This window comes from Embiotoca jacksoni, unplaced genomic scaffold (assembly GCF_022577435.1).
Source record: "Embiotoca jacksoni isolate LCO1_2020_lvr unplaced genomic scaffold, fEmbJac1.0.p SCAF_2, whole genome shotgun sequence".
Classification (NCBI taxonomy): Eukaryota; Metazoa; Chordata; class Actinopteri; family Embiotocidae; genus Embiotoca; species Embiotoca jacksoni.
Window position 1 is genome coordinate 19403588 of NW_027185340.1, and position 20188 is coordinate 19423775.

The 20188-nt window shown below is 43.9% G+C and overlaps 1 protein-coding gene across 1 annotated transcript in view; it reads left to right on the plus strand.

Annotated features, from left to right (window-relative positions):
• The window catches only part of col6a3 (collagen, type VI, alpha 3), a 98059-nt gene that overhangs the window by 70070 nt on the left and 7801 nt on the right, over positions 1 to 20188 (plus strand). Inside the window, exons 8-35 of the mRNA XM_069154953.1 lie at positions 11228 to 11839; positions 12084 to 12707; positions 12902 to 13495; positions 13626 to 14237; positions 14384 to 14718; positions 15106 to 15184; positions 15309 to 15454; positions 15553 to 15645; positions 15736 to 15789; positions 15967 to 16038; positions 16155 to 16181; positions 16269 to 16313; positions 16436 to 16489; positions 16581 to 16643; positions 17075 to 17140; positions 17244 to 17297; positions 17386 to 17421; positions 17511 to 17573; positions 17828 to 17890; positions 17974 to 18036; positions 18337 to 18399; positions 18834 to 18884; positions 19051 to 19086; positions 19226 to 19288; positions 19488 to 19550; positions 19814 to 19846; positions 19959 to 19995; positions 20107 to 20118. Of these exons, the coding sequence (XP_069011054.1) occupies positions 11228 to 11839; positions 12084 to 12707; positions 12902 to 13495; positions 13626 to 14237; positions 14384 to 14718; positions 15106 to 15184; positions 15309 to 15454; positions 15553 to 15645; positions 15736 to 15789; positions 15967 to 16038; positions 16155 to 16181; positions 16269 to 16313; positions 16436 to 16489; positions 16581 to 16643; positions 17075 to 17140; positions 17244 to 17297; positions 17386 to 17421; positions 17511 to 17573; positions 17828 to 17890; positions 17974 to 18036; positions 18337 to 18399; positions 18834 to 18884; positions 19051 to 19086; positions 19226 to 19288; positions 19488 to 19550; positions 19814 to 19846; positions 19959 to 19995; positions 20107 to 20118 (4113 nt within the window). The remainder of the gene's footprint in view (positions 1 to 11227; positions 11840 to 12083; positions 12708 to 12901; positions 13496 to 13625; positions 14238 to 14383; positions 14719 to 15105; positions 15185 to 15308; positions 15455 to 15552; positions 15646 to 15735; positions 15790 to 15966; positions 16039 to 16154; positions 16182 to 16268; positions 16314 to 16435; positions 16490 to 16580; positions 16644 to 17074; positions 17141 to 17243; positions 17298 to 17385; positions 17422 to 17510; positions 17574 to 17827; positions 17891 to 17973; positions 18037 to 18336; positions 18400 to 18833; positions 18885 to 19050; positions 19087 to 19225; positions 19289 to 19487; positions 19551 to 19813; positions 19847 to 19958; positions 19996 to 20106; positions 20119 to 20188) is intronic.

The following is a 20188-nucleotide window of genomic DNA, read 5'->3' on the forward strand; positions in this document are numbered from 1 at the left end:
TGAATTCACCGATCTCCCCGGTGTCCAAGAACAGCTCTCCACTGTGTTGAGTACAGTGCGAGTGCGGTCCACGCCCATGGCACCAACAGTGACTGGTAAGAAAGTGGCCAATTTGTATGTTGCAAGATTATGGTAGGGCCCAATTGAACTGTATTAGAGGTTATTTTACCAGGTCCAGGTCAGCCAGTTGCACTTTGACAACACAGTTGTACCAGCATTAAAAGAATAGTTTGTAAATGTTGGGCGTAGCTGTCATCATGTGACTTGCACACGGGAAAGGTTTTAATCATGAACCTAAACATGTCCCAAATCTTATGTTCCCCAGTGGTGAGACAGCCAGCAGGAAGGGATGTCGTGTTCTTGCTGGATGGATCTGATGGTACTAGAGCAGGATTCCCAGCTATGCGAGACTTTATCCAAAGAATAGTCGAGACACTGAGTGTGGATGACACCAAAGACCGCGTCTCAGTGGTTCAGTACAGCAGAGATCAAGCTGTCCAGTTCTATCTGAACACGTACGTGACAAAAGGAGAGATCCTTGACACTGTCAGAAGTTTGAGGCACAAAGGGGGAAGACCCCTCAACACTGGAGCAGCTCTCCAGTACTTGAGGGATAACGTCTTCACGGCCTCTGCCGGAAGCAGGCGCCTGGAAGGAGTTCCACAGGTCTTAATATTGCTGAGTGGTGGAAGATCTTTTGACAGTGTTGATGCGCCAGCCTCTGCCCTGAAACAGCTGGGTGTCTTGACCTTTGCAATTGGAACCAGAAATTCTGATAGCAGTGAACTGCAGAAGATATCCCACGACCCCAGTTATGCTCTATCTGTGTCTGAATTCACTGACCTTCCCAGTGTCCAGCAGCAACTTCAGTCCTCCGTGGAGTCTGTGGTTGTGGACGTCACCCGTGAATCACCAACTGTACTTGGTATGTTATCACGCATGGCCTCCCGCTGGCCCAAAAGCGCAAGCAGACTTCTTCTACCTACAATCAGCGATAGGAAAGAATTGAGAAACTTGATTAGCTTGGCGTACATTTCAAGAGAGGTGTTAGTGTGTTTTCCTACAATTTAAAATAGAATTAAGGCGAGGTACCTTTAGCAAAAGTGGTCCGCCAGCTGACAATATGTCCAGGAACGTTATCTAGGCAAAGGTTGTTCAACATGTTGTCTTCCTGTCTTTCCTCAGTGGACATTGCCAATAAGGATGTGGTATTCCTTCTGGATGGTTCTGATGGCACAAGGAATGGCTTCCCTGCCATGCGTAATTTTGTTGAGAGCGTGGTGGAGAAACTCAATGTGGGCGAAAACAAAGACCGTGTCTCTGTGGTCCAGTACGGCAGAGATTCAGAGGTCCATTTCTATCTCAACACATACACCACAAGAGAGGATGTTGTGGATTCGGTCAGAGGGCTTAGACACAGAGGAGGAAGACCCCTCAACACTGGGGCAGCCCTCCAATACGTCAGGGACAACGTCTTTACAAACTCCTCCGGGAGTAGGCGCCCGCAAGGTGTTCCACAGATGTTGATCCTGCTAACTGGGGGAAGGTCTTCTGACAATGTAGACACCCCAGCCTCTGCTCTCAAACAGCAGGGCGTCGTTGTGATTGGCATTGGAACAAGGACCGCTGAAAGTAGAGAGCTGCAGAAGATATCATATGACCCTAGTTACGCTCTATCAGTGTCTGAATTCACCGATCTCCCCGGTGTCCAAGAACAGCTCTCCACTGTGTTGAGTACAGTGCGAGTGCGGTCCACGCCCATGGCACCAACAGTGACTGGTAAGAAAGTGGCCAATTTGTATGTTGCAAGATTATGGTAGGGCCCAATTGAACTGTATTAGAGGTTATTTTACCAGGTCCAGGTCAGCCAGTTGCACTTTGACAACACAGTTGTACCAGCATTAAAAGAATAGTTTGTAAATGTTGGGCGTAGCTGTCATCATGTGACTTGCACACGGGAAAGGTTTTAATCATGAACCTAAACATGTCCCAAATCTTATGTTCCCCAGTGGTGAGACAGCCAGCAGGAAGGGATGTCGTGTTCTTGCTGGATGGATCTGATGGTACTAGAGCAGGATTCCCAGCTATGCGAGACTTTATCCAAAGAATAGTCGAGACACTGAGTGTGGATGACACCAAAGACCGCGTCTCAGTGGTTCAGTACAGCAGAGATCAAGCTGTCCAGTTCTATCTGAACACGTACGTGACAAAAGGAGAGATCCTTGACACTGTCAGAAGTTTGAGGCACAAAGGGGGAAGACCCCTCAACACTGGAGCAGCTCTCCAGTACTTGAGGGATAACGTCTTCACGGCCTCTGCCGGAAGCAGGCGCCTGGAAGGAGTTCCACAGGTCTTAATATTGCTGAGTGGTGGAAGATCTTTTGACAGTGTTGATGCGCCAGCCTCTGCCCTGAAACAGCTGGGTGTCTTGACCTTTGCAATTGGAACCAGAAATTCTGATAGCAGTGAACTGCAGAAGATATCCCACGACCCCAGTTATGCTCTATCTGTGTCTGAATTCACTGACCTTCCCAGTGTCCAGCAGCAACTTCAGTCCTCCGTGGAGTCTGTGGTTGTGGACGTCACCCGTGAATCACCAACTGTACTTGGTATGTTATCACGCATGGCCTCCCGCTGGCCCAAAAGCGCAAGCAGACTTCTTCTACCTACAATCAGCGATAGGAAAGAATTGAGAAACTTGATTAGCTTGGCGTACATTTCAAGAGAGGTGTTAGTGTGTTTTCCTACAATTTAAAATAGAATTAAGGCGAGGTACCTTTAGCAAAAGTGGTCCGCCAGCTGACAATATGTCCAGGAACGTTATCTAGGCAAAGGTTGTTCAACATGTTGTCTTCCTGTCTTTCCTCAGTGGACATTGCCAATAAGGATGTGGTATTCCTTCTGGATGGTTCTGATGGCACAAGGAATGGCTTCCCTGCCATGCGTAATTTTGTTGAGAGCGTGGTGGAGAAACTCAATGTGGGCGAAAACAAAGACCGTGTCTCTGTGGTCCAGTACGGCAGAGATTCAGAGGTCCATTTCTATCTCAACACATACACCACAAGAGAGGATGTTGTGGATTCGGTCAGAGGGCTTAGACACAGAGGAGGAAGACCCCTCAACACTGGGGCAGCCCTCCAATACGTCAGGGACAACGTCTTTACAAACTCCTCCGGGAGTAGGCGCCCGCAAGGTGTTCCACAGATGTTGATCCTGCTAACTGGGGGAAGGTCTTCTGACAATGTAGACACCCCAGCCTCTGCTCTCAAACAGCAGGGCGTCGTTGTGATTGGCATTGGAACAAGGACCGCTGAAAGTAGAGAGCTGCAGAAGATATCATATGACCCTAGTTACGCTCTATCAGTGTCTGAATTCACCGATCTCCCCGGTGTCCAAGAACAGCTCTCCACTGTGTTGAGTACAGTGCGAGTGCGGTCCACGCCCATGGCACCAACAGTGACTGGTAAGAAAGTGGCCAATTTGTATGTTGCAAGATTATGGTAGGGCCCAATTGAACTGTATTAGAGGTTATTTTACCAGGTCCAGGTCAGCCAGTTGCACTTTGACAACACAGTTGTACCAGCATTAAAAGAATAGTTTGTAAATGTTGGGCGTAGCTGTCATCATGTGACTTGCACACGGGAAAGGTTTTAATCATGAACCTAAACATGTCCCAAATCTTATGTTCCCCAGTGGTGAGACAGCCAGCAGGAAGGGATGTCGTGTTCTTGCTGGATGGATCTGATGGTACTAGAGCAGGATTCCCAGCTATGCGAGACTTTATCCAAAGAATAGTCGAGACACTGAGTGTGGATGACACCAAAGACCGCGTCTCAGTGGTTCAGTACAGCAGAGATCAAGCTGTCCAGTTCTATCTGAACACGTACGTGACAAAAGGAGAGATCCTTGACACTGTCAGAAGTTTGAGGCACAAAGGGGGAAGACCCCTCAACACTGGAGCAGCTCTCCAGTACTTGAGGGATAACGTCTTCACGGCCTCTGCCGGAAGCAGGCGCCTGGAAGGAGTTCCACAGGTCTTAATATTGCTGAGTGGTGGAAGATCTTTTGACAGTGTTGATGCGCCAGCCTCTGCCCTGAAACAGCTGGGTGTCTTGACCTTTGCAATTGGAACCAGAAATTCTGATAGCAGTGAACTGCAGAAGATATCCCACGACCCCAGTTATGCTCTATCTGTGTCTGAATTCACTGACCTTCCCAGTGTCCAGCAGCAACTTCAGTCCTCCGTGGAGTCTGTGGTTGTGGACGTCACCCGTGAATCACCAACTGTACTTGGTATGTTATCACGCATGGCCTCCCGCTGGCCCAAAAGCGCAAGCAGACTTCTTCTACCTACAATCAGCGATAGGAAAGAATTGAGAAACTTGATTAGCTTGGCGTACATTTCAAGAGAGGTGTTAGTGTGTTTTCCTACAATTTAAAATAGAATTAAGGCGAGGTACCTTTAGCAAAAGTGGTCCGCCAGCTGACAATATGTCCAGGAACGTTATCTAGGCAAAGGTTGTTCAACATGTTGTCTTCCTGTCTTTCCTCAGTGGACATTGCCAATAAGGATGTGGTATTCCTTCTGGATGGTTCTGATGGCACAAGGAATGGCTTCCCTGCCATGCGTAATTTTGTTGAGAGCGTGGTGGAGAAACTCAATGTGGGCGAAAACAAAGACCGTGTCTCTGTGGTCCAGTACGGCAGAGATTCAGAGGTCCATTTCTATCTCAACACATACACCACAAGAGAGGATGTTGTGGATTCGGTCAGAGGGCTTAGACACAGAGGAGGAAGACCCCTCAACACTGGGGCAGCCCTCCAATACGTCAGGGACAACGTCTTTACAAACTCCTCCGGGAGTAGGCGCCCGCAAGGTGTTCCACAGATGTTGATCCTGCTAACTGGGGGAAGGTCTTCTGACAATGTAGACACCCCAGCCTCTGCTCTCAAACAGCAGGGCGTCGTTGTGATTGGCATTGGAACAAGGACCGCTGAAAGTAGAGAGCTGCAGAAGATATCATATGACCCTAGTTACGCTCTATCAGTGTCTGAATTCACCGATCTCCCCGGTGTCCAAGAACAGCTCTCCACTGTGTTGAGTACAGTGCGAGTGCGGTCCACGCCCATGGCACCAACAGTGACTGGTAAGAAAGTGGCCAATTTGTATGTTGCAAGATTATGGTAGGGCCCAATTGAACTGTATTAGAGGTTATTTTACCAGGTCCAGGTCAGCCAGTTGCACTTTGACAACACAGTTGTACCAGCATTAAAAGAATAGTTTGTAAATGTTGGGCGTAGCTGTCATCATGTGACTTGCACACGGGAAAGGTTTTAATCATGAACCTAAACATGTCCCAAATCTTATGTTCCCCAGTGGTGAGACAGCCAGCAGGAAGGGATGTCGTGTTCTTGCTGGATGGATCTGATGGTACTAGAGCAGGATTCCCAGCTATGCGAGACTTTATCCAAAGAATAGTCGAGACACTGAGTGTGGATGACACCAAAGACCGCGTCTCAGTGGTTCAGTACAGCAGAGATCAAGCTGTCCAGTTCTATCTGAACACGTACGTGACAAAAGGAGAGATCCTTGACACTGTCAGAAGTTTGAGGCACAAAGGGGGAAGACCCCTCAACACTGGAGCAGCTCTCCAGTACTTGAGGGATAACGTCTTCACGGCCTCTGCCGGAAGCAGGCGCCTGGAAGGAGTTCCACAGGTCTTAATATTGCTGAGTGGTGGAAGATCTTTTGACAGTGTTGATGCGCCAGCCTCTGCCCTGAAACAGCTGGGTGTCTTGACCTTTGCAATTGGAACCAGAAATTCTGATAGCAGTGAACTGCAGAAGATATCCCACGACCCCAGTTATGCTCTATCTGTGTCTGAATTCACTGACCTTCCCAGTGTCCAGCAGCAACTTCAGTCCTCCGTGGAGTCTGTGGTTGTGGACGTCACCCGTGAATCACCAACTGTACTTGGTATGTTATCACGCATGGCCTCCCGCTGGCCCAAAAGCGCAAGCAGACTTCTTCTACCTACAATCAGCGATAGGAAAGAATTGAGAAACTTGATTAGCTTGGCGTACATTTCAAGAGAGGTGTTAGTGTGTTTTCCTACAATTTAAAATAGAATTAAGGCGAGGTACCTTTAGCAAAAGTGGTCCGCCAGCTGACAATATGTCCAGGAACGTTATCTAGGCAAAGGTTGTTCAACATGTTGTCTTCCTGTCTTTCCTCAGTGGACATTGCCAATAAGGATGTGGTATTCCTTCTGGATGGTTCTGATGGCACAAGGAATGGCTTCCCTGCCATGCGTAATTTTGTTGAGAGCGTGGTGGAGAAACTCAATGTGGGCGAAAACAAAGACCGTGTCTCTGTGGTCCAGTACGGCAGAGATTCAGAGGTCCATTTCTATCTCAACACATACACCACAAGAGAGGATGTTGTGGATTCGGTCAGAGGGCTTAGACACAGAGGAGGAAGACCCCTCAACACTGGGGCAGCCCTCCAATACGTCAGGGACAACGTCTTTACAAACTCCTCCGGGAGTAGGCGCCCGCAAGGTGTTCCACAGATGTTGATCCTGCTAACTGGGGGAAGGTCTTCTGACAATGTAGACACCCCAGCCTCTGCTCTCAAACAGCAGGGCGTCGTTGTGATTGGCATTGGAACAAGGACCGCTGAAAGTAGAGAGCTGCAGAAGATATCATATGACCCTAGATACGCTCTATCAGTGTCTGAATTCACCGATCTCCCCGGTGTCCAAGAACAGCTCTCCACTGTGTTGAGTACAGTGCGAGTGCGGTCCACGCCCATGGCACCAACAGTGACTGGTAAGAAAGTGGCCAATTTGTATGTTGCAAGATTATGGTAGGGCCCAATTGAACTGTATTAGAGGTTATTTTACCAGGTCCAGGTCAGCCAGTTGCACTTTGACAACACAGTTGAACCAGCATTAAAAGAATAGTTTGTAAATGGCGGGCGTAGCTGTCATCATGTGACTTGCACACGGGAAAGGTTTTAATCATGAACCTAAACATGTCCCAAATCTTATGTTCCCCAGTGGTGAGACAGCCAGCAGGAAGGGATGTCGTGTTCTTGCTGGATGGATCTGATGGTACTAGAGCAGGATTCCCAGCTATGCGAGACTTTATCCAAAGAATAGTCGAGACACTGAGTGTGGATGACACCAAAGACCGCGTCTCAGTGGTTCAGTACAGCAGAGATCAAGCTGTCCAGTTCTATCTGAACACGTACGTGACAAAAGGAGAGATCCTTGACACTGTCAGAAGTTTGAGGCACAAAGGGGGAAGACCCCTCAACACTGGAGCAGCTCTCCAGTACTTGAGGGATAACGTCTTCACGGCCTCTGCCGGAAGCAGGCGCCTGGAAGGCGTTCCACAGGTCTTAATATTGCTGAGTGGTGGAAGATCTTTTGACAGTGTTGATGCGCCAGCCTCTGCCCTGAAACAGCTGGGTGTCTTGACCTTTGCAATTGGAACCAGAAATTCTGATAGCAGTGAACTGCAGAAGATATCCCACGACCCCAGTTATGCTCTATCTGTGTCTGAATTCACTGACCTTCCCAGTGTCCAGCAGCAACTTCAGTCCTCCGTGGAGTCTGTGGTTGTGGACGTCACCCGTGAATCACCAACTGTACTTGGTATGTTATCACGCATGGCCTCCCGCTGGCCCAAAAGCGCAAGCAGACTTCTTCTACCTACAATCAGCGATAGGAAAGAATTGAGAAACTTGATTAGCTTGGCGTACATTTCAAGAGAGGTGTTAGTGTGTTTTCCTACAATTTAAAATAGAATTAAGGCGAGGTACCTTTAGCAAAAGTGGTCCGCCAGCTGACAATATGTCCAAGAACGTTATCTAGGCAAAGGTTGTTCAACATGTTGTCTTCCTGTCTTTCCTCAGTGGACATTGCCAATAAGGATGTGGTATTTCTTCTGGATGGTTCTGATGGCACAAGGAATGGCTTCCCTGCCATGCGTAATTTTGTTGAGAGCGTGGTGGAGAAACTCAATGTGGGCGAAAACAAAGACCGTGTCTCTGTGGTCCAGTACGGCAGAGATTCAGAGGTCCATTTCTATCTCAACACATACACCACAAGAGAGGATGTTGTGGATTCGGTCAGAGGGCTTAGACACAGAGGAGGAAGATCCCTCAACACTGGGGCAGCCCTCCAATACGTCAGGGACAACGTCTTTACAAACTCCTCCGGGAGTAGGCGCCCGCAAGGTGTTCCACAGATGTTGATCCTGCTAACTGGGGGAAGGTCTTCTGACAATGTAGACACCCCAGCCTCTGCTCTCAAACAGCAGGGCGTCGTTGTGATTGGCATTGGAACAAGGACCGCTGAAAGTAGAGAGCTGCAGAAGATATCATATGACCCTAGTTACGCTCTATCAGTGTCTGAATTCACCGATCTCCCCGGTGTCCAAGAACAGCTCTCCTCTGTATTGAGTACAGTGCGAGTGCGGTCCACGCCCATGGCACCAACAGTGACTGGTAAGAAAGTGGCCAATTTGTATGTTGCAAGATTATGGTAGGGCCCAATTGAACTGTATTAGAGGATATTTTACCAGGTCCAGGTCAGCCAGTTGCACTTTGACAACACAGTTTTACCAGCATTAACAGACAAGGTTGTAAACGTTGGGCGCAGCTTTCATCACGTGACTTCCACACGGGAAAGGTTTTAATCATGAACCTAAACATGTCCCAAATCTTATGTTCCCCAGTGGTGAGACAGCCAGCAGGAAGAGATGTCGTGTTCTTGCTGGATGGATCTGATGGTACTAGAGCAGGATTCCCAGCTATGCGAGACTTTATCCAAAGAATAGTCGAGACACTGAGTGTGGATGACACCAAAGACCGCGTCTCAGTGGTTCAGTACAGCAGAGATCAAGCTGTCCAGTTCTATCTGAACACGTGCGTGACAAAAGGAGAGATCCTTGACACTGTCAGAAGTTTGAGGCACAAAGGGGGAAGACCCCTCAACACTGGAGCAGCTCTCCAGTACTTGAGGGATAACGTCTTCACGGCCTCTGCCGGAAGCAGGCGCCTGGAAGGAGTTCCACAGGTCTTAATATTGCTGAGTGGTGGAAGATCTTTTGACAGTGTTGATGCGCCAGCCTCTGCCCTGAAACAGCTGGGTGTCTTGACCTTTGCAATTGGAACCAGAAATTCTGATAGCAGAGAACTGCAGAAGATATCCCACGACCCCAGTTATGCTCTATCTGTGTCTGAATTCACTGACCTTCCCAGTGTCCAGCAGCAACTTCATGCCTCCATTGAGGCTGTGTTTTTGGATGTCACCCCAGAATTACCAACTATATCTGGTATGCTATCACACACAGCCTTCTATTAGCCCAAAAGGCTACCAGACTTTTTTTACTTCTTTCTGTTATGAAAAGGATTTTTCTGTACTTATATCTCGGAAATTATCACATTCATGTTGCGTAAAAAGAATAGATTTGCCATTTACAGCAAAGACAATTAAAATAACAAGTGTCATTCTTCCAATCTTTCATTGTTCTTGTGGATATTTTGAGAAATATTCGACGATTTTTCTCGGTGTTTTCTCTTTAAAATAATCATACTTTTTTGACGTCAAAACATTTGAAGGCAATTCTGGACAAAGACTTTTAAAGCAATAATATTTTCTAATCTACGTATGGTCTTGAATCTATGTCTTGGCAAAACAAAAGAAACTTTGATTCGTATTTCACAAGGGTCTTGTCTTGTTCTTAACAGAATACTTGTTCTCTCTTTCATCTCTTTCATGCTGTCAATATTCTATTTTAAGTTGATTAATTTTCCTTCATTTTATATAATTCTCTCCCATTTCATACAGATGAGCGCAATCTCAGTATTCCTTGTCTTTTTTGTACTTTTTTCAGAAAAGGTATCCTCTGACATCCAAACAGTATTTAGAATGATCTTTCCGAATGACATGCATTCATTGTCAAAATTCTTTAAATAAATGGAAATATTATCACCACCATTTTAACATGGCAGCATAATGACTGATATATATTTTAATTATGAACAATTCAAACGAAAATAACATGACGGATAGTGCAAACACAAATAACCAAAAGACAAATTAACAAAAAAACTTGGTAGTCTTGCTGTCGTAATCATTTGACTCAATAACTAACTAATACATCTCGTAGTGTGTCACTTGACCTGTGGGATTTAGCTGGCTGACACTTGATGTTGCTAAGCCATTTGTGACATCACAGACAAAAAAGCTGACTGTATTAGAGCTTGAATACACAAGCTGTGTTGTTGCAAAACTAAACTCACAAGCAGTAGTCATTAACTGAAGCATGTTATCAGCATTGAACACATTGTGTAACTCTGGTTACTCTGCAACAGCAGAAAGATAGCAACTACTGCGTAAATAAAATTAAATAAAGCAATATAATAAATGAATTTTGAAACTGTTCATAGTTTGAGAGATGTTAGAAAAGTGTGGTCCTGGGGTTGTTGGGTTTATCTCCAAATTTATCAGATCAAGTCAAACTTGAGTATATTTAGATTCACAGGATTTTGAGCATCTTATAGCTGTCGCCAAACATGTAAGACGTCATAAAGAGAGGACAGACTACACAAACACACATAGCAAAATTCAATTACGCATGGATAGAAAGCCAATGGACGGAAGTTCAAATCGATGTAATGTGGTCAAATTTCCTGGTTTCAGTAAAAATTCTAGCTGCAGCATTCTGAAAAATGTGAAGACTTTTAGTTCAGTTTAGCATATGCAAAGCAATGGAAAACATAAAAATAGTAAAGTTTGAAAGGGGAAAAAAAGCCTCATTCAGGGTCTCTGCATTCGACGTGGACGGAACAGAGCACATTTGAGCAATTTACCAAAGGTAAAAAAAAAGCCAGTGTTGGTGATTTTTTTTTACTGACCTGATCAAAAGAGAAGGTAGAATCAAATCTACAACTAGCATTCTTGGCATTCGAAACTGGAAGAACATATAATTGACCTCCTGAATGTACACTACACATTTGGAAATCACATCTTCTGTGTAATAAGGTGGCCTCAGCTTTTCTTCATGTTATTAAGTCAAGGAGTCCAACATGCTTTTAAAAGGCTATCAGATATTGATGAATATTTGCTTCTGCAATTTTCCTTTGAACTTTTGCTGAATATTTACATCATTCCTGGAGCAAAGCATAATATCATCTTTTTTGTTTCTCTTTCAGCTGAGTCGCAGGGCCCCCGGAAGGATGTCATTTTCCTCGTTGATGGATCGGATGGTGTTGGACGGGAATTTGCCATCATTCAGGAGTTTATCCGCAGGGTCGTGGAGAGTCTCAATGTAGGCGAGAATAAGATCCGGATTGGTGTGGTCCAGTATGGTGACTATGCTCAGGCTGACATGTATCTCAACACGCATACAACCAAAGAAGGTGTTTTGAATGGAGTCAGGGAAATGAGACAGCGAGGAGGAAGACAACGTAACCTGGGTCAGGCCTTGCAGGTTGTCAGTCAGGATGTGCTGACAGCAGGACGTGGTAGCAGGAAGCAAGAGGGCGTTCCGCAGTTTGTGATCGCTGTGTCCAGCGGGCCTTCTTCAGATGATATCAATAGTGCAGCGTCGTCCCTCAAACAATCTAAAGTTATTCCCATCAGCATTGGAACCAGAGATGTTAACCCAAACGAACTGCGAGTTGTCTCGTACGTGCCCAATTTTGCCTTCACCGTGGATGACCTCCCTGGCCTGTACACAGTCCAAGAGAACTTAATCACCACTCTCACTGAGTTGTCAGATGATGACATTGCCAGGATGCGTCCAGAATTCCCAACTTATACAGGTAATTTGACTCAATTAAATTTAGTCATATTTACAATCTAAACTCATTTTCACACACCTCACTTCCATTACTATACTATGTGTTGAAGTCAGATTTGAAGTTCTATATATTATTTATTCTTTACATGATATTTGACATGATTTGACCCTGTACGTCATACTTTAACTCCACTATATCTGTTAGGAACTCTGTAGTACTTTGTAGTGATGGCACCTTTTTCCTTGTTCGCATTCATTTTGAGCAGCAATCACACCAGCGCCCACAGGAGGAGAAAAGAGGGATGTCGTGTTTCTAATTGACGGCACGACAGCGGTGCGGAGTGAGTTCCCTTCCATCCGTGAGATGATAAGAAGAGTTGTGGAGAAGCTGGATATTGGACTGGATCAGGTCCGAGTTTCAGTGGTGCAGTACAGCGATGAACCAAAATTGGAATTTCTTCTGAATGCATTCTCCACCAAAAATGAGGTACGCCAGGCTGTGGTGAAACTTCGAAGCAAAGGAGGGAATTCTCTAAACACAGGTCGTGCGCTTGAATGGGTCTCCCGAAACATCTATCAGAGGTCGGCAGGAAGCCGCATTGAGGATGGCGTGCCTCAGTTCCTCATCGTAGTTACAGGTGGCAAGTCTACAGATGATGTTTCCACAGCAGCTGACCAACTTAAGAGAAACCGGATTGCACCTCTTGCCATTGGTTCAAGGAATGCGGACCCAGATGAACTGAAACAGATTTCCCTAAAGCCAGACCTTGCTTATACAGTTGAAAACTTCCAACAGCTTCCACGAGTGGAGTCACAGATCCTTGATTCAGTCAAAACAATATCCACCGCTGATATCATCAGTAGTTATGTTCCTCCCTCGGTCGACCTAGGTAAGAAATACTACATATTTATCTATTCAAAGTTTAAGTTAACTTCAAGTTGAAAGTCTTCATCGTTTACCTTTCACACTTCACTTTTATCTTTCACTGTTACAGTGGTAGAATTTGAAATAAAAAAATGGTTGTCTGTATATATTTCAAAATAAAGTATGTTTCTCTTTCTATGTGTTGTGCTTGTTTTGCAGCCAACCTGAATCTTGGCAGAAAGGACATCATCTTCCTTATTGATGGGTCAGAAAACACAGGACAGGATGGAATTGCTCATATCCGTGACTTCATCCTCAATATTGTCCAACAACTTGATGTGCAGCCTGATCAAGTGCGTGTGGCTGTGGTCCAGTATGCAGACCAAGTTAAAACAGAATTCTCACTCAACTCACACAACAACAAGCCAGCTGTTATCTCTGCGGTCAAAAGACTTCGTCAGATGGGTGGACGGTCATCAGAGCTGGCTAATGCCATCCAGTATGTCATAGAGAATGAGTTGAAAGCCTCTGCTGGTGTTCGGCAGACTGAGGCCTCCCAGCATCTTGTGGTTCTCACAGGTGGACGTTCCCCTCAAGATGTTTCCATCTATGGACCTCTGCTTAAGGGCTCCAGAGTCAATTGCATTGGTATTGGAGCTGCTGGTGCTGACACAAGGCAGCTAAACCAAATTGCTACCACCTCAGAAGATGTTCTTCAGGTTCCTACATTCCCTGGTCTGCCATCAATACAGGAGAGGTTTATTGCCAGGTTGAGTGGATCCCTCCCTGAGGAAATATTTCCAGACGTTCCAAGTAAGTTATGCATAAATGGACACATAGTACAGATACTAAGATAATTAGAACAGGTTTTGAGGATCTAAAAACTGCTGTTGTTTTCAATATTGATAGATATCTAAATATACCATACCTGTTTCCCTTTTAGCGGCAGGCCTGCCTCCGGCAAAAAAGGCTGATATCGTGTTTTTGGTGGATGGCTCCATTAATTTGGGCAAGGACAACTTCAAAGAAGTAATGAGCTTTATTATCAACCTAATTGATCTGTTCTTCAATGAGAGAGACGACCTACGAATTGGCCTGACACAATATGCTACAGATGTGACTGACGCCTTTTACCTCAACACATACAAGAACAGGCAAGACATTCTAAGCGCCATCGGCCGAATAGAGTACAAAGGTGGACGTAAAATAAACACCGGAGCTGCCATTCGCCATGTTCAAGATGTTCACTTTACCAAACAAAAAGGCAGTAGGTTGGATGAGGGCACTCCTCAGATCCTTATGGTTGTCACTGGAGGACGCTCGTCCGATGACAGCAAAACAGCAGCCCTTGGTCTGAAGAAGAAAGGCATGAGAATCTTTGCTGTGGGAGTGGGCAACATTCAGGATGAGTTGGAAAACATAGCAAGTGAGTCCTCCACTGTGGCCCGAGCCAGCAATTTCCTGGAACTTTCAGAGCTCAATGAACAAATCCTGGAGACTTTGGATGATGAAGTCAATGGGAAGCTATGTGTTGGTGTGGAAGAAGCATCTAAAGGTAAGAGAGACAGGATTATTTTCCTTGCTAACCAAATTTATAGCTAACCTGCTTCAATTTTATTCCTCTACTTGAATTCAAAGTTTTCAGATGTTTTCTGTGGATGACCAAAATTGTCTATAGTGACGCCATCCTCTCTTTTATAGCCTGCAACATAGAGGTGTTGGTTGGCTTTGATGTGTCTGCACAGAACATCTTCAGTGCTCAGACCAACCTCCAGAGCAAGATGGGTGCCATTCTGCAGAGGATTTTGAAAATGGCATCTATCAGTTGCTCGTCTGGGCAGATTCCTTCTGTGCAAGTGGGCATGCTGGCTATGGATTCTGCTTCTGAGCCCGTCCAGCTGGACTTCACAAATAATGCTGATGAGCTGTTTGAGGCCTTTAGAGCCCTGCGGAGTCGGGGCCCCTTTGTCCTCAATGGCAAGACCATCTCTGCTTACACCAATAGGTTCAAAGTCAGACAGGACAACACTGTCAAGGTTGGTTACCGAAACACTTTAAACTTGAGATGTCCCAAACCGATCCCAAGGATTATTGTCAGGGCTACTCTAGGAATATTATATCCACTAAAATAAAGCAGATCAAAAAAATGTCTGATGCACGTTTAGTTTCAGCAGTTGCATTCTCCAGTGAATCTTCCAATCATATATCAATCATTTTTCTACAGCTACATGTGTCAGATATAAAGAATTCAGTTGGACTCAGTATTAGCAGATAGCCAATATTCAGATCCATCAAATCAGATTAGGATCAGGGCTAGAAAAAAACATGATTGGGATATCTCCAGTTTCAAATTACCAACTAAATAACTCATGGAAATGTAAGAAAGTATGACTGAATTATGTTTTTCTTCTTCTCCCCTGAAGGTTGTAGTTCATTTGACTGATGGTATTGATGCACCATATGCTGAAATGAAAAGGCGAGTTGACGAGCTTCGTCTATCAGGTAAAAAGAAAGATAGAGTGCAATCTGAACTCTGCGTATCTTTACCACGAACATATGTGAAATTGTGACACTTTAAGAAGCAGGCATTGAGGATAAATATTTTTCTGGACCTCTTGCAAAACAGGAGTGAACAGTTTCATTCTGGTTGGGCTGGAGCGGGTGCCCAAATTTGAGGAGGCTTTGCTGCTAGAATTTGGTCGTGGCTTCAGGTACACCAGACCCTTACGAGTCAACATCATGGACTTGGACTACGAACTTATGGAAGAACTGGTGTGTACTAATGTGTCATAGTTTGGTTTTTTTTTACTGTCTTTTATTGTTCTTTTCCAAACACTAATTTAATTTTTTTTGTTTTTTGTCCTGCATAGGACAATATCGCAGAGAGGGAGTGCTGTGGAGTGCCATGCAAATGTACCGGCACCAGAGGAGACAGAGGAGGAGTTGGACAACCAGGGTCTAAGGTATATTTTATGTAGAAATAAAAAAATGGAAAGACGTTTCCTTCCCAAGCACTTTACCACAAGCAAAAATTCGGTACTTTTGTCTTTTAGGGTGGTCCAGGATTTGCAGGAAGCCAAGGACATCCCGGAGATGAGGGTGGACCTGTAAGTTTGAGTGTTTTGTTAACGTCTGTTGTCCCAGTCTTTACTCTGTAAACTGTTTCTGATCTATAAAAGCTGTTCAGTATGTTTTTGTTTTTGGCGTCATTGTGTTCTCCCCTCAGATTTCACCCCTGTTGTAATTTGTCAGTGTATGTCATAGTATTTATTGTGTAATTACAGGGAGAGCGAGGTCCCCCTGGTGTGAATGGAACTCAGGGTTTCCAGGGATGTCCTGGACAGAGAGGTGTCAAGGTAAAGAATTTGACATCAACTTGTAATTCAATTTGTTATTATAATGGGGGAATTTAACATAATACAATTTTTATTTAAGCTATATCATGATTTAACACTCTACTTTTTCTGCCTAGGGTTCTCGTGGTTACTCGGGAGAAAAGGTGAGTGTTTTTATTCTTTTTAACAGTATTATTAGACAAAGCAGAAACGTGAACCAATAATTACGTAACGAACTAACGTTTTCACAGGGTGAATTTGGCGAAATTGGGCTTGATGGCATAAATGGAGGCGAGGTAAGTGTGTCATATTAGATTTTTTTCATTCAGTCAATTTATACGAAACACATCATACAGTGAGTCTGCTTTGACTTGTGCGTGTCCATTGGATTTAACTTCCATCTTTGATACATTTTCAGGGCAAAAGTGGAGTTGCTGGGCCGCCAGGAGACAGAGGAAATCCTGGCAGAAGAGTGAGTGACTGAATGCAGTTGTAGCTTTTTTATGAATGTATTTGTTTGAAGGGTTAGAGCAGATAAATACTATTTTTTTCTTCCTCTTTAGGGTCCTAAAGGTGCCAAAGGACAAGCAGGAGACATTGGAGAAATTGGAATCAGAGGAGACCCTGTCAGTATTGTGGAAACTGATTATATACTTTACTACATACTTATAGAGTGAAAAACTTGACAAATGTCAGAAGATTTGTATTGTATGCATACATAGTACATGGATGAGAGTGCATGAGGGCATTTAGCCTTTAAGTTACATTAATTTATTTCTTAATAGCCACTACTTGTGAACTAGAAGATGGCTTTAATTTTTTAATTTTTTTTATTTTATACACTGTATTAATCCCCGAGGGGAAATTTCTTCAAACAGTGCTGAGTAGAAAAAAGTGTTGTGTCTGTTTATCTATTATGTCATTGTTTGTGTATCTTTCTCTGCATGACATTACTCTCCCAGGCAGTGAGTGGTCTTGTTTAGCTTTCATGGAGAAAATTGTGTTTTAGGGTCTTTGAATATTACAGAAATTGAAAAAAGTGATATCTGTTTAATAGGGAACAAGTGGAACAGATAACAACCAGGCAGGACCTAAAGGAGACCCTGGTGATGCTGGACCAGCGGTAATGTCACCCTGAGCTCATTGTATTACAAAAGAGGAAAACAAAATATGTGTGTGTCTTTGTATGGGTTTGTTTCACTGGGATATCTGTTCTAAAATGATAGGGAGAGCCTGGAGACGACGGCAAGAAGGGAGGCCCGGGTGAAGCAGGAAGAAAGGTAAACAACTGTGATCACAATCTTTTCTGAATTCTTAATTTCCACTGTTTTTTCTGTTAACCAAGACTTATTTCTACTCCTACTATAGGGAGCTGATGGTAGACGGGGGCCACCAGGACAAGCTGTAAGTACCTTTTTGGTGATAAGATATGGAGCTTAATACTGTAATAATGACAGTTACTGTAACATATGTCTGCTTACATGTCATTAAAGGGAAATCCCGGAAAGCCAGGAGGTGATGGTGTGCAGGGAGAGCTTGGTATTGGAGGATCCAGAGTAAGTTTGTCAGTCTTCTCATGAAATTTGGCAGATTATTCAGTCTACAAACAACCCTGCCAAAACATTTGTCAGAGTGAATGCTGTCATCTGACATAACTGCTGATAGTTATCTTGGTTGTGGTAGCAACATGACAAATTGTTTTGACTGGACTGTCACTGGATATCCACAAATGTGACTTCATTTCCAGCTCATCCAGTTCTCTAATGAGAGAAACTAGTGCATCATTGAAGTGTGATTTGTCTTTTTCAAGGGTCCTTCTGGACCTAATGGTACACCAGGACCCAGAGGAGAGGATGGGAACCCTGGACCAAGGGTGAGTTATCCCTTATATGTCCATTTTTATATGTCAATGAATTTCTAAACTTGACTCTAATGTCCTGATGTTTTATTGTCCAGGGTCCTGGAGGTAGCCCCGGTCCTGCTGGAGAAAAGGGTAGAAGAGGAGCACTTGGTCGCAAGGTACTGAACGGGACATAGTGTGGCAGGGCTTATATTCTTTAATAACAGTCTTGTTTCATTTATAAACGCTCTGGCTGAAGCAAAGCTCTCTCACATTACTGGACACACATGTGCAGTCCATTTGAGCCAACAGGAAAGCACTGAGAAAACATGAAGGCATACGAGCTTAATTAAATCTATATAAACTGCCCTGACAGCTTAGACACATATTTCCATCCTACTTAGATATCATCTTTGAATCTAAATCTATTTCTGTCTCTGTCTTTTTCTCTGTATCTGTTCATCTCTGTCTTTTTGTAGGGAGAGCCTGGTGAGCCAGGACCTAAGGGTGTTCTCGGACCCCTTGGCCCCCGTGGAGAGCCCGTAAGAAAGAAACCGCATCTTCTTTGCATGCACTACTCTACTACTACCACTACTCTATGTAAAAGTGGTTAAACCTTTTTTTAAAAGCAAAAATAGGAGACCTACGTGGTTTAGTCAAATTGATTAGATTATCAAATAATTGGAAGAGAAAGTCTTGGCAGTAGAACTTCAGATCTGCTGTTTCGATTGGACTGCACGTCAAAGAGGCAGTTTCCTTCCATCACTGTCATGACTTAAGTCACTTTGGCTTGTATATCAGAAAGAGTATGTGATGCATTTTTAATGAGGGAACTCATTGTGTTTTAGTCTTGAATGGTACCATAACATTGAATATCAAGTGATTTAATGTAGGGAAAAAGGGGAGCGGTTGGTGTTGTTCTTGCTTTCCCTCTTCTACCAAGAATGTATACATTTTTTCCTACTCATCCTCACAGGGTGAAGATGGTAGAGATGGGTTTGGTGTTGCAGGGCCTAAAGGAAGAAGGGTAAGTGTTTTGTGACATCTTGTATATGATAAACTGAAAGTGTGGCTAATTTCAAGACATCAAATCAATAATAAACCTTGTTTACATATTTCATATGCAGTCATACAAAATGGTACAATCTTGATGCAAATAATACATAAAGTATGAATATTTTTTTTCTTGACAGGGTGATGAAGGCTTCCCAGGATTCCCAGGACCCAAGGTAATGAAAAACACTGAGTTTGAAAGTAAAATGATGGCAGAGGTTGGAAAATAAAGTGTTGCGTTACACACTCGCGATTACGGTTTTACCTTTCGATGTTGGTCATGTGCACGTTACCTCATTACCTCTATTACTTCAGGGAGCAGCTGGGGACGCCGGCACCCAAGGTGGACCTGGACCCAGAGGAAATCGTGGACAGAGGGTAAGTTTCAAGGCCGGTTAGATGAAGTTTCCTTCATATATATAGCCATTCATTCTTGGCAGTGAAAGAGCTGAATGCAGAAAAATGCCTTTTCGGTCTTTGAAGAGAGTGAACCCGAAAAGTCAAACTCTGTTTTTAAGTATTAATAGCTGAATTACTTTCAAAGTGAATTCTCTTCTCTCGCTGTTAATTCTTTCAGGGCGTCTCTGGGAACATTGGCACACCCGGACAGAAGGGAGAGGTTGGATATCCTGGGCCATATGTAAGTATCTTAAAACTTTGATTTGCAGAATATTCTTATTTATCATTTACAATACATACAGTCTTGATTTGTCTGTTGCTTGAGTATTCTTAACTTATAACACACAGTATATACATCAAAATGTTATAATGTTTAGTTCTTAACATGATTAGGAAAATAATTGTCATATAGTGTGAGCAATACAAAAAGTAAGATGTTTTCTTGTACTGGCTGATCATCCATCCATTTTCAGCTGTTAATGCAACTGTTTTCACCTCTTTCAGGGTCTCAAAGGACCAAGAGGACCAGGTGTTGTGGTATGTGCTCATTTCTTGGTATAAATTGTAATAAACAAACAGAGCAAAAATCCATTTCACATGTGTCTACAAATTACACCAATAGTTTCTTAATGTCTCTTTGTCCCTTCAGCAATGTGACCTGGTCAAGAAGATCAGAGACAACTGTCGTAAGTATAATTCAATACCTTTCAATAATGTCATGATATTGAAAGGTAATGATGTTCGTGCTTAGTGCTACAAAAATATCTTACCATGTTTTATTAAATTTTCTTTACCAGCTTGCTGTTATGGTAAGTACAAAAATAGTTTTCATTGGATAATAAGTCTTTCTCTGAATTTCTGTATCTGTTACTATGCAGA